The sequence below is a fragment of the Puntigrus tetrazona genome, unplaced genomic scaffold, assembly GCF_018831695.1.
Source record: "Puntigrus tetrazona isolate hp1 unplaced genomic scaffold, ASM1883169v1 S000001170, whole genome shotgun sequence".
Taxonomy (NCBI): domain Eukaryota; kingdom Metazoa; phylum Chordata; class Actinopteri; order Cypriniformes; family Cyprinidae; genus Puntigrus; species Puntigrus tetrazona.
In genome coordinates this window covers 644,978-658,939 of record NW_025048756.1, presented here as the reverse complement: position 1 = coordinate 658,939, position 13,962 = coordinate 644,978, and the positions used below count along the sequence as shown (strand labels likewise).

General features: G+C 39.2%; 2 protein-coding genes across 2 annotated transcripts in view; both read left to right on the top strand.

Moving 5' to 3' along the window:
- Window positions 1-368: 368 nt before the first annotated feature.
- Window positions 369-6,762, top strand: eloal (elongin A, like). Its single transcript, XM_043234565.1, has 11 exons — window positions 369-484; window positions 1,666-1,722; window positions 1,816-1,928; window positions 2,017-2,695; window positions 3,422-3,524; window positions 3,623-3,784; window positions 3,866-3,963; window positions 4,083-4,263; window positions 5,819-5,942; window positions 6,187-6,290; window positions 6,476-6,762. The coding sequence occupies exons 1-11, from the start codon at window positions 413-415 to the stop codon at window positions 6,535-6,537; spliced, it is 1,755 nt and encodes a 584-aa protein (XP_043090500.1). The 5' UTR covers window positions 369-412; the 3' UTR covers window positions 6,538-6,762.
- A 2,180-nt stretch (window positions 6,763-8,942) lies between these two features.
- Window positions 8,943-13,962, top strand: part of lrrc1 (leucine rich repeat containing 1) — a 35,203-nt gene continuing 30,183 nt past the window's right edge. Inside the window, exon 1 of the mRNA XM_043234575.1 lies at window positions 8,943-9,486. Coding sequence (XP_043090510.1) covers window positions 9,328-9,486 — 159 coding nt within the window. The 5' untranslated portion in view covers window positions 8,943-9,327. The remainder of the gene's footprint in view (window positions 9,487-13,962) is intronic.

The following is a 13,962-nucleotide window of genomic DNA, read 5'->3' as shown; positions in this document are numbered from 1 at the left end:
TCCAGCAGGGTGGCCATGACAGATCTGTGATTATTCTACTCAACGTCCAAGCATCTGACGAGCATCCGGTGTTTGTGTAGGCCAGACACGCGCGCGCGGGCGCCAAACAATTGAATTCAATGCAATATGCGTTTAGTCACTTTTAGTGTGCTGCAGATTAATTCAAGTTGTGACCAACTGCATACATTCAGCAATCAGTGTTCAAAGTGTGATTTGCGCGCGTTTGGTGTTCGGAGACAGTCCCTTAGGTCCGTCTATATTTTTACCAGTGGCTCGTGCGCAATTATTCCGAGAGGACTCGAGGCTTTCCAACCAGGTAAAATACCTTATATCGTCTCCGCCCATATAAAGGTGACGAAGAAATATGGCGAGACTTTAATAAGCGCAGGTAAGGCGCGTGTGAGGAGCTGACATGGCCGCAGCTGATGTGAAAAGGGTTTTGCAATTAAAACATCAGCTGAAAGAATCCTGTGAAGGACACACGGTAGGATGCTGTCTGTCTGTCGGTGAAAAGGTTTTGCATCGTTTTACGCAAAAATGCGAACATAAATGCGCTAGAGCAAGACAACACAAGCAATAACTTGAAACTCCTGTTGAAAAAAAAAAAGTCAAACGTGGAGCTGCATGAACTGTTTTTCTAGCAAGCTTTCTTATAATATAACTTTTTGTAATCCGATTTATCTCATGTATTTATTTATTGGCTAGTTGTTTAACAGTTTAACTACCCGTGAACTAACTATGTGTTCAATCAGTAATATAAGTGTGGCAGTACCCCAGGTCTGCCCTACTTGCAACTGAAGTTTTATTTAAATGAAAGTTAAGGTGCAGTAAATTTTATGTATTTATAAATGCATTCATGCTTGCTCTTTACACAGGAAAAAAAAATGATGGCGAACTGTGAATAGAAAATGTAGTATGTCAGCAGCTGTTGACGGGGAGGTGGGAGGTGATGGGGTGGCGGGGGTCTTACTAAAAATAAAACTGCAGTTGTCTCTTGTTGGCTGTCTGTCAGTTTAGGCCATGAAGGGACAATATGGCAGTGCTTATTTTGCTTAATTGTAACATTCAACGCGGTGACTTTTGTAGTGCCTTTGTTAAAGTAATGTTTTGTTTGATATGCGCAGTCCAGAAGCCCGTCCGCTGCACATGCGCGGCACCTTGTATTTTACAACCGGTGGGTGGTGGTTATTTCATTGCCCATTTATAGTACCTTAGCTGAGGTTTCCCTATACATAGAGCATGACCAGATCGCTCTCTCAGCAAATTCACATTTTAAACACCCATGTGGAAATGGACAGGACACTGATATCCACAACGTATGGGTATTTTCTGTACCTTTTTAATATTGATTAGTGTTTGAAATGCAGTATAGACATTTGTATTAGATTCATATGCGTGTCTTTAACTTGGTGGAATGACACTTAATTTCCCCGAGTTAACAATTAATGTGAAGCTTTGCAAGAAAGTAATGTTCTTTCCCAGTTTGTCGAGAGATCTGCAGCCACACTAATATTTAATAACGTTTTGATGAACTCTTCGATTGCTCCGACTGTTGCATTAAACAAAGTTCTTTTATTGTAGTGCTAGTTCTTGTTAATTGAAACCGAGGGCTTTTTCAAAATGAGTTTTGACTTCGATTACTTCATCGAACCCGTTCCGTTTCAGCTGCTGAAAATCTTGAAGAAATTGGAAGCATTGGACGTTACGCTTGAAATTCTCGCCGTAAGAGCTTAAATTGTTTATGGAATATAATCTTCGCTTATTTAAGGGAAATGTTTTTCTCTTGAGCTTCCAATATTCGTGTTTTGTTTCAAGGAAACGGGAATCGGAAAAGTCGTCAACTCCTTTCGGAAGCACGATGAAGCAGGAAAGGTGGCGAAAATATTGGTTAATCGATGGAAAACGCTTGTTCCAAAAGACTCTCTGAGGTATCGTCTGGTCCTGATACAAATCTGTAATTGGCGGGGGACAAAACTTTTATGTGACATACTGTACTCCTGGTTTTTTTTCTTGCAGTTCGAGCGGAGGAAAACCTGACGACTGCCTAACCCAAAATGAACCACCCAATAAAGACATTCAAGAAAAGAGTAAACGTGAAAACGGCCAGCTTTCAGAGACTACCAATTCTAGAAAGAAGCCAAAAACGGAAAATTCCAGCACTGAAAAGACAATGTCGCAGAATGTTGACAATAAATGCAAAATCAAATCCAAAATCTGCTTGAATGGTGAAAAGAAGAATGAGTCAAAAAATGATTCAAGTGTAAATCGGGGCTCACGGAGTCGCGGCTCAGGACGTGGCAGGGAAAAGACGAGCGGTGAGCACACAAAATACGAAAACAAAAAGACTGATAAGAGATCTGGCATAAACAAAACGGAGGATGCCAAAACTCTGAAAAGACCTGAAGCGGCGCCGAAGCAGAGAGAGAAGAGTGGAGATGCGTGCAAGAAAGAAAAGATGGAGAAGGCCACAGAGAAAGCAGTAGCAATGGAGACTGACAAACAGGCTGAGGATGGCTGTGAAACGCCCTCCATGTCCTTCGAGGCCTACCTGAGCTATGACCTCGAGCCTCCCAAACGCAAAAAAACCTTCAGTGTTGCTAAGAACCCGAAGAGACTTAAAACTGCTCACAAAGAGAACTCTGGTGTGTCTCTTGTGAAGACAAGCAAAGTAGTAACAGAAGACCCAATGACAACGGTATACAAAAAACCTCTGCTTGTTGCTTATGGTGGTTTTTCTCCAAGCCTTTAAAAAAAAATAGTCTTAATGTTTAAAACCGTATGTTCTTTAGTCCAGAAAATGCCACGCTCCGCTGTAGCTTTCAGAACAGTCCGTTTGCCAAAGGCAGAGTAACCAATGATGCTTAAAGAGATAGTTCACCTAAAAATGTAAATTTGCTTGCCCTCAAGTCTGTATGAATTTCTTTTGCTCTGGCAAACAAAAAGGAAGATATTTTGAAGAAAGTTTAAATAATGACCGATTTTTTTTTTTTTGGGTGAACTGTTCCTTTAATGTTATTAATATCAAACTGTAATCATGCAACTAATGTTCTTTTTGATTTTAGAGCTTCATCGCCCAGTCGTTTCCATTTATTTATCCTGTAGTAAAAGGAAACACACTTTCACCCGTTGTTTGTTAATCGCAACGTTTATAATCATTAATAAAATCATTCCAGTTAATGTTTACCTTCTGTTTTTGTGTAATTTGTAACTAACTGCTTGATTCTTACTGTACATTTCTGCCGTAGTGACCACTAATAACCTGCTCCTAAATATAATGTAGCAACTTTTTGCAATGATTGGTATAGTAAAAAGTGCTATACAAATAATTTGAATTGAAGACAGTCATACATGTTTAAAACGATAACGGATTTTCAGTTTTAATATCTGATAACCGATATTTACCTTTTTTTTTTAACTTCAGGTTCCTGAGCAGTCAGTGATGGACTTGCTAAACATTCCTTTGCCAACCAGTTTTCCTGAATGCGAGGACGTTTCTCAGTATCAGTACTTCAGTGAAAAGAAAGGTGGGTCAAAGCTTTGCATATTTTTATTTATTTTTTCCCTCCATACGCCAAAAGCTTGACATTTGCTACAATAGAAATTCTCTTGGTTATCTACCTAGCGGATAGAAAGGCGATTGATGTCTGTGAAGAGGCCCCGGTCTTCATTGGACAAAGGCTGAAGAATAAGATGCAAGTGTACTCTGGTAGTAAGATGGCGTACCTGCCCACCATGATGACGTTGTACCAGCAATGCATTCGAGCGCTGCAGAACAACATTGACGGTACGTGACCCAATGTTCTGGTCTTGCTCTCAATATTAGAATTGCGTGAGCTTTGTTTTAAAGACTTCGGCTGTTTTGCAGCTCTGTATGAAATTGGAGGTGTGCCTTTTGAGATCTTGGAACCAGTGCTAGAGCGCTGCACACCTGATCAGCTGCTCCGGATCGAGGAGTATAATCCTGTAAGAAGCTCGCTGTTGTCTTTCATGGTGGAAACACTGGAAACTGTGTACAAAAAGTGCAAGCTTGCGTTTAGTTCAAAAAAATTTTTTCCATGATATGTTTTGTATTTCTGACACAGGTGTACATTGGGGTGACGGACCACCTGTGGGAGAGACACTGCCAGAAAGACTTTAGAAACGCCCAGCTGGAGGAGTACGAGTCCTGGAGAGAGATGTACCTCCGTGTGTCCAAGGAGAGAGAGAGGAAACTAAAGCAAATCACAAAGAGCATCGTCTCTGCTCACTCTGGGAAGCCCAAAGGTAATTGGATTTGCGCTGTTCTCTGCAGTTTCTCATTACTCCTTGCTTCTTCCTCGCATGTGTTTTGGGAATATTTCACCCAAAAATGAATAGCTGTAAATCTTGCTCGCCAGTGGATCTTCTGCAGTGAATGGAGCGGGATAAAAGCCTCACAATAGTCTTATGGCCTAAATACAAGTCGATAATTCATTATTTTTCATCCAGTGAAAATTGTCCATCCCATTTAACCCTCTATTACGGGTGGAGGACTCTTTTAGCTGGAAGTGGAGTGGTATGGATTACTTCTAAATTGCTGTGATTTTGTTTTGGTTTTTTTTATGACCCTGACATTTCTGACGGCACCCATTCACTGCAGAGGATCCATTGGTGATGTTATTATAAACCCTACATTTTTCCAAATCTTGTTCTGAGGAAGATACACATTCAGCATATTTTCATTTTGGGGAGAAATGTTTCTTTAATGTCTCAAAGCAGCTCTGAGCACTGATATCTTAATATGCGTGGTATAAATGATATTAAAATATCTACTGCTCTAAAATAATATCATGTTGCTTGGTGCTGTCTTGTAGTTGAGCTGATTTGAGTTCCAGCTTCAAAGTTGCTTCCTCCTACTGTAGATTGTTAGCAGATGTTTAATTCTATTGCCTAAGCTGGTTCTTTAGACTGCCATTGACTGATTATTGGGAGATAATTTGTGAGCGTAATCTGTATGCCTCATCTTTTAAGTGTTTCTCCAGAGTGGGAGCAGTTGTTTGTTGGTGATCTGAGCTTGAAGGCTCATAAAGGCAGTTGGCTTCTGTGGTAATATAGCTCTAACCATCTGTCTGCTCGGACTATGAATAGATTTAAAGTGCAACTGTGACTTTGGGGTTAATGACAGTAGATGGATACAGCTGAATTTTAATACCTTCAAACTTTTGTTTTCATCTTCATTAAGGCTCTTTTTCGGGCTCATTTGATTTGGTTTAATCTTCTAAATGTTTTTTTTTTTAGCGTAGATGGGATCACAGCAGTTGTCTTGCAGTTGATCTGAGCACTTTGACTTAAATGTATAAAGGACTATATTAATTTTTTTTTTTTTTTCTCCAAATTTTGTAAAATGTCCGTTTTGACAAAATTGCAAAAATTGGCTCCCTTTTAAATTAAAAGATTTGAAGTGACAGGAGGTGAAATGTGGTGTACTCAAAGTTTCTTTCCTCAAGCCATCTACCTCAATCAGTTAAATGTTCTGCCCATTTATACATATGTTTATTATAAAATGTTTTAATATTATTTAAAATCTAGTATGAAAGAGAAAGCAGTGACTCAAAAATACTAGAAATACTGTTTCACGATGTTTAGTGGATATTAAAAAATGTTTCTAAGTACATACTATGTGTATGTAGCTCATTTCAGATGGTAGTTGTTACTCAAGTAACATTTCAACATTTATAAGGAATAGTCCAGAATGTCATTTTTTTTTTTTTTTTTCCCCTCTCTTACCACCTGCTTTAAAAAGTCTGTTGACGCCTGATGTTGCACTTACTGTTTTGTGCTTTTTGTTTTTCTCTTTTAGGCAGGCAGGTGAAAATGGCTTTTATTCACTCAGCTGCTAAGCCACCTAGAAATGTGAGAATCCAACAGGAGATTCACGGCACAGCCGGCCCCGTGACACTACCTCACCCAACAGACAGAGCCAGGTCAGTTCAGACCAGATCAGGCAGGAAGGGCCACAACCAGCCCTTATGGCGAACGAGCCAGAATTAATAAAACAACTGTGTAAATACCGTGCCGCGTGAAAAAACAAAATCGGCAGAAGATTTCTAAACGTGATTGTAAAGGAAAAGCAAAAGCTTCTACTAGCGTTAGCAATCCACAGAAGTGTTGATGCTTGTCACTGTGCAGATGAATAGCATTCAAAGAAAATGTCGCTCCACTTCGCAGTAGTGTGAAACCCAGTGAGAATCGGGGAAGATCCAGCTTCAGTGAGCCTTCAAAACCCTCCTCTAACAACTCTGGCCAATCCCAAGATCCCCGAAAGATTAAAAGTGAGTTATCACAAGCATTCAGCTGTGCCTCTGCCGTCCACACGTTATTTCACAGGAGTCGATGTGTATTCAAATAATTATGACATTCGTAACCGTAATAACAGCCCAGGGCAGCACATAATGTGTCTTCTGGGTTTTTTTTGCTGCTAGTTTTAACGTGCTGGGTTTGTCTTGTATGTTCACAGGAGTGGCACCCATGATGGCAAAGTCCCTAAAGGCCTTTAAAAAGCAGCTTAATCGCAGATGAATGTAGCAGATAATACTGAAAGTGTATCATTCCTCGCCCACCCTTATTTTTTATTTTTTTTCGTAATTACACAAGATGCATACAATATTGATGATATATGATGTACTTATTTGTATGAACAATAGTCGCACTTTAAAATCAGGCTGTCTCTTTATATATGTAAAAAAATATTTTTTTTCAATCATGACCAACACGGTTTGAATTCTGAAATTAAAACTATAATAACCACAATATCTGTTGTCTGGTGCTTGTCTGTTGGGCGTGCTACCAAACCCAAGAGCGTCTGTCTCCATCTAGTGGATGTGGAAGGCCATTTACATTCAGTTCACTCCTAGAGCTGTGATTCATTCTTTAAATGGTGGATCATCTGCAGACAGCAGGGGAAAAAACTAAACGATGTTAAATAATAGAAGTAGTCTTATTATCTTGTCATGCATACAGTTAAAACGGAAAACTAAGCACATAATCTTTAAAGCAGAAGCGTTTAATGCAATATTTAAGTGCAGATTCATGCCACTTGTATTTTGTCTAATAGTTTGTATTATGTGTTAGAACATACTCTTTTGTTAAATCAGGGTCCTGGAGCACTTGAGGCAACATTTGGACAGCAGTTTTTTATTTATTTATTTATTTATTTTTTTAAATTAAGGCTCTATTCACTATCATTAAAAAAAGGGGAAAAAATTTAGTTAATTTTAACAACACTACATGAAAGAAACTCATTTTTTACTAAGCACCTAAGGAAATTGTTTTAATTTGAACAAGTTTCCTTTTTTTGTAGCGATTGCTATTGAAGAACCTTTCTGGGTTCCCTAAAGAGCCTTTCTGTAAAGTTGTGCAGAACATTTTAACGATTAAAAAAAACTAGCTAAAGAGTATTTTTGTCATACGAGTTAATTATCTCTCTGATTATAATTTTTGTATAAACTACATGGAGGTAGGATGTTCTTTACAAACTTAATAAATGCAGGGAATGATTGAATGACAGAGGAAGAGTGAAGGGATCAGGTGTTTGTTCTGTACATCATTATTTGACCGAATCATTTCAGCTGATCCCGTTTGAATGACGATCATTCGCTTCAGGAAGCGTTACTTGTTAATACTGAAAATAGTGCCTCAGTTTGAAGATGAATAATGGGATGTTATCAAACCTACATCTCAAAATAATTTTAGAATGGCTGTTGGGTAAAAAAAAAAAGACTAATTGTTTTCTTGTTCATGCTATGTTTAAACAGTGCTGAAAAGTCTGTTGCGTGCTGTCAGAATAATTATATACTTTTTATGAAAGTGTCATTCAAAAATAAGCGAACCCTTAAAGGTATGTCCTATTGATTATAGTGTCACAAAAAAAATCACTTACACAATATAGCATAGCAGGTTTTGAACCTTCGTCTCATTCATGCTCAGCTCTGTTCATACTGTACAGCAGAGAACGTGCAGTGTGAAGTGGCAAGCAAATTAACAATTAGTGCTTCACAACATTTTATAATAGCTGTTGATGCATATTTGGTTGGACTATTTACTCTTTTTCTTTACAAACAGCAGTTCCTCTTAGGAAAAAAAAATGCTGTACCATGAAGATATGCTGTTTTAATTTATGGTATCATTAATGTTACTAGCCTCAAGTCTTAATTTAACCCACTTACATGTAATGACCTCACATATGAAGTACAACCTTGTTGAATCGTCCACCAATAACATAAAACAAAATAATCTTACTAAACACGTTTTTCCTGTAGGAATCCATTTCATCTGTTGCTGGTAATTTTATTATAGGTCATGCGTGTTCATGATTACATAGTTTCAAACTATTGTTTCTATTAGTATTAGGCTAATAAAAATGATAAACATCTAATAAAAGATGTAATGCATTTTCTGCTGTTTAAAAACACGACCACATATCAAAATATGAAAACAGATAACGCGATGCAACCTGTTGCACTGCACCGACAGTTCTAAAATGATTTTTATTTAAACCTTTTTTTTTCTGTTCATTTTTTTGAATTTAAAAAGAAATGGACAACATACAATCTATGATGCAACTGAATGAATAAATATAAATATAAAAATTTTGGTTGATAATTGAACTGATTTGTGACTGGCCATCCTAAATGTTACGACATTTTTGGATTTCCTTGCTTTTTCGGATGCGCACAAAGCTTACTGAATGACTTGAATTGTTAGATTTTGGGATAGATGGACAGAAAGATATGATGAATGACAGATATGAAACAGAATCAGCTTGTTGAATGTCGCATAACTATTCAAGGGCAACAAGGTGTGTTACGGGAAGTGTAGTTTATGTGGTTGAGTGTGTTATTGTTTACGCGTAGGGAGGGAGGGGGGGTGGGGAGGGGAGCGATAGAAAAAGGGAGGAGCCGCTGGGATTCGTGACGTCAGCCTGGAATGAGGGAGTGAATGTTCCGGGTCAGAAACTGGACCAAGAGGAAATAAACTCCTGGATAAGAAAAACGCGACATAAACGCCACTAAACAGACATGTAACCGCTTACAAAGAGCACACTTATCAGCCTCTCGGTGAAGATGTCGCGAGAAAGGTGAAAAAGCGGAAAGAAAACTCCAGGGATCAAAGCAGAAGTGGAGCGCGACGTTTTTATTCCATGTTTCAGCGCGCGATACATTCGCGTCGGAGATCGCTAGATTTGTACGCGACACTAGTTGCGCCCTTTCACAGTTCCTAGTTTCTTCAACTTGTTTGTTTGAGTTTTGATCGCTGTGGCAACTTTTCCAGCAGTGCGGATTTATCTAAGGCTAGGATCACCATCCCGTGATGTTTCACTGTATCCCCCTGTGGCGGTGCAACCGTCACATTGAGTCGATCGATAAGCGCCACTGCTCGCTGCTCTTCGTCCCGGATGAAATCTATCGCTACAGAGCAAGTTTGGAAGAGCTTTTACTGGACGCCAACCAGCTCCGGGATTTGCCCAAGGTAAGAAGACGCCAGCCCGTGCTGGGACCATTGTTACTAGAAAAGTCTGTTCACTGAGGGATGAATGAGAAGCGTTTGTGGGCCGCGTCTCAAAACCTTACCACCCTGCTTGTGCAGCGCTGTGCGTAGATGCGCTCTGAGTCGGCAGGTGAGCTGAGAGATACACGATCAATATTTTGGGCATCTCTGGGGCCTCGCAGGCGCTTCGGAAGTCACTGAGCAGTTTTAGTTGCCATAGAGGCACACTTGGAGTCAGCGGCGGATTGGGCATCAGGTGTGTGGCAAATCAGCAGCGGTATCGTTTTGGGTTGTCGTATAGATAAAGCTCCGTTCCTTAGTATGATGGCCGTGATTTGACAGATTTCACAGCAGTTCTGGTCATCTTCACTCTGCAGCATCGCTGTAGTGTAGTTTGGTGCTGTCAAACAATTGATCTATGCAAAAGAAAAGTTTTTGTTTGCATAAATGTGTGTGTGTGTGTGTGGGTTGTGTATATTTATTATGTAAATACAAATACAATGATGTAACGTTTATTTATGACACACATGTAAATTATATGAATATTAATGTCTTTAAATGCACATTTATATACTTGTATACTCCGTGTGTGTTTCATTTATATTTATATCACACCCTACGCACGCACATTTATAAAAAGAAAAAACTTATTTTAGATGCGATTAATCGTTTGACGGCGCTTGCATGGCAAGGGGTGAGAACCAGAAAGATGTCAGTGACATTTCAAGCAGCTTTACAGGAGAGCCAGAAATAAAAATCTTTATAATAGTTTGATCTGACTTGTGCCGATTTCAGTTTGTTGTAATACAGTTTGGCGCATAAAATACTTTTGCCGATGGAAAGAGCTTGTTAAGAGCTTATAAATATCTCCATTTCACCAAAAATGTCTCTTACGGCCTTCTCGCCCATCGATAGGTTAGTTAAAACATTTAATTTCTTTAAAACATCATATTTTACACACGCTTGAGCTAACCTGTGTCGGATAATCCTATATTTTAGCGAATTCCCGGTTGTTGAAATCAGACGGCAAGCCTTTGAGCAGGTTTCATCATGAAATAGATGCAAGACAGGTGTGACTATTATAAATGCTCTTTCAAACAAGGAGCCAAAGGAAAACAACTTTTCGCCCTATAGTATAACATCATATAAAACTTCATTGGCTGAGCTGTGCAGATACACCATTATGATGACACGGTGCCATCGTATGTGATCATGTGACTGCCAGAAATGCATCCTAGTTACGCAGCTCACTAGGATTTGAAACGCAACCGCCGTCATTGTGCGGAGAACAGTGTAACTCAGCAAAATGCGGTTGACTAAAACATTGTGACAGTAGCAGGTACCAGTGAGCTCTCGCTCTGTTATGTTCAAGCCCTATAGAAATGATCCGTGAGCTGAAGTCTTGGTGATCCTGAGTAGCTTCCAAAAAATAGTCTTGCATTAGTATTCCACATGAATGGGCTAGTCAGAGCTATTCTCGAAATTCTAGAAGTGACGATTTGCAGTGCTTCGTGCGACCCGGAAAGCTCCTCTTTTGCCTTCTAATGACCTTTCAGAGCGTAAAAACCCATGCGTGAAGCAGCAGAGATCCCCTTCAGGAGAGCGTCACATCGGTGCAGGGAACATTTCAGGCTAATGCTGATTTAACCATGATGCTTTGCTGACACACAAGGGCCCTTGCATCAATTTAAAAAGCCTTTTCCCTCTCTTGCTTGGATGCAAAGTTGTCCTTTACCGCAAAAACATAGAAGAACAGCGGAGGGCTTTTATAACTGTCAGCGAGTTTGTAAAGCACGTGCTGCAGTAAATCCTGATAGACTGACCAGCAGCGATGCTTGCAGCCATACTTTAGCATGCAATAAATTAAATCTAATCTACGATAGATTACAGCGCTGCGCCTAACAACCGGAGAGCATCTCTCTCTAAGGAAGTAAAACAAACGAGACCATCGTATCATATTTGAGCTAATCCGCGTGGGATAATTCTATATTTTAGCAAGTTCCTGGGCGGTTTGATCAAAAGTTTCTTTGAAATCAGACGGCAAGCCCTTGAGCAGGTTTCATCAAAAAAAAAAAATGAAAGTGACTATATTAATCACACCATTATTTTATAACAAATGCTCTTTCAAACAAGACGGCTTATACTATTTTAAAGGAGATGAATAAAAATAAAAAACCTTTATAAATAAAACGTACACTGCTTTGGGAATTATACTCAAAACCTTCAAATTAATTTTCCAGAGAAATGCCTAGTAAAATGGGTAAAACGACAAAGATTTAATATCGGTGTCCAGTTATTCTATAAATCTTTGCTGGGATAAAAAAAGATGTAGCCGCGTTTTATTACAGACATGTGGAAACATGAAACGCCAGCAAATTGGCCACGTATCAGGCTTTTTCTTTAGGGCTGAGAGGTTGAACGGAGAGCGCATTCCGGTTTTTAACCATTTATTGTAAGAAGCTATCGAATTCGGTTACTCGTGTCTCGGCATGCTCGTCGTGATTTTCAGAAACATGGAGACGTTAACCGTCTAAACGAACTTTGCTGTCGTGTTGTTCTGGCATACGGCGAGAAGGTTTTAGACGCCATGAAAGTACGATGAAAAAGTAGTCCGTCTCATCGGAGAGGGGAGGTGGTCGGTGAATACATTTTTGAAGTCTGTCTGTACGTCTATTGCTCTGGATTGTTGCATTTTTTTGTCAGATGTGCTGCTTGGCATCTCCTTTCGCGAGACTCATGCTGTTTGTTTGGTGAAGCCAGTGAAGGACGGCATTTGTTTTGAGAGCAAGCGGAGCAACCAGTAGGATTCTCTAGCACAGGCTAAAGTGTGTTTTTAAGTCTCTGGAGACAAATATAAACCTCTCAGAAGTGTGTACTGAGAGCGACTTTAGTTAATGGTTGGACTTTTCGCTCTCCTTTGCACAACGTGACCTCAGGGCGTACAGTCAAGAGCCCATATCCAAGCGTGCAGTTTAGTCTGAGCTTGAGAAGAAGAGGAAAGCACGCATTTTAAAGCCCGTCTCTGGTCCGTTTGTATGCGAAAGTCCTTATCATGGAGATTTCCTGGAATCCGAGTCTTCTTGTTTGGAGTAAAATGCGAGGAATGCTGCGAGGAGAGCTGATCGTGGTGAAAGATGTGTGTGTGGGGGGGGACCGGAGTCAGATGCAGATTACTAGTCTGATGCTAGTCTGTGTCACTGCTCTCTCAGCGAGCTTTGCTAAGCCTTTTTATGTGAAATAATGTGTTGGGGTGTAGGGCTGTGTGGTGGGTATTGGGTAAATGTAATTGTGTGTCATGGCATGTGAGCTGAAACTGATGTCACTTGCTTTTGAGTCATGGTGCTCGCTTTCACTTAATAATGTAGCTTATTAAAATGCCTTGGAAATGAAGTTGCTCTTCCAGAATATCAGAACATTTGCAAATTTGTTTGTTGAACTGCTGTGTTAAAATCTGTAATTAAACAAATCTGCAAAAAATAATTAAAAAAAATAAAAATAAATATATATATATATATTAATAATAATAATAATAATAATAATAATAATAATAATAAAAATAATAAAATTATTAATTAAACAAATCATAATATATTTATTTATTTTTTACCTGGTTGCAAAGTAGACCTTGATTTAGATGATTAAGTAAATTATGCTGTTATATTTGGAAATAAGTGCTGATAATCTTCTAATTTTATTTTCACATTTGCCTTGAAAATTTTAATATTAAAAGAAACCGGAGCGATCCTTAAAAATGTCTATTTATTTACGGTTTTTAATGCGTTTTTGACTTTTGTGGATCTTTGTGATAGTGTCTCACTGTATTTGGTTCCAGTCAGGCTTCACATGTTGACCGAGGGGTCAGAAAGGTTAATGTAAACCAGTATTTGCCGGCTGAAGGGTGGAGGAGGGGTGACAGCCGCCCAGCTTCATTAACAGGAAGAACAGGTTCAGTGTTCCGCCTCAGCCCAACACGCCAATATCACTTGATGGGTTTGCCCTCAATAGATTGCTGCTTTCATCCATCACCTTTTTATAAACAATAGCAGGCATCATTGAGATGAGTGTGGTGTGAACTTCCGAGTCTTTATTTAAAGAGCTTTATTGTGGGCCATACCCTTGCAGTCTGGGAGGTTTCTGTGTCTATTGTCTAGATCATTTTCTCTTCCTGTGCAGCACTAACGTTTTGGTTAGAGCGAGAAGAGGGACTGAAAACAAGAAGACCGGCGTTTCTATTCTTCTCTTTTTTTGATAATGGGCTGTTTGTTATTGTGGTGTAGATTTCATTTATTTAATTTCAGCCATAATTTGGTTAGTTGTGTTCCTGAAGATGGAGTGGAGTAGTTCAGAGCGGGGATGATGAGGCCCGGTGCTATGTGGAAAATGCTGAAAGAGTTCAGTTTATTTGAGTGGAATCGTGGAATTTGGCTTTTTTTTTTTTTAAATGAACAAATCAAAAGT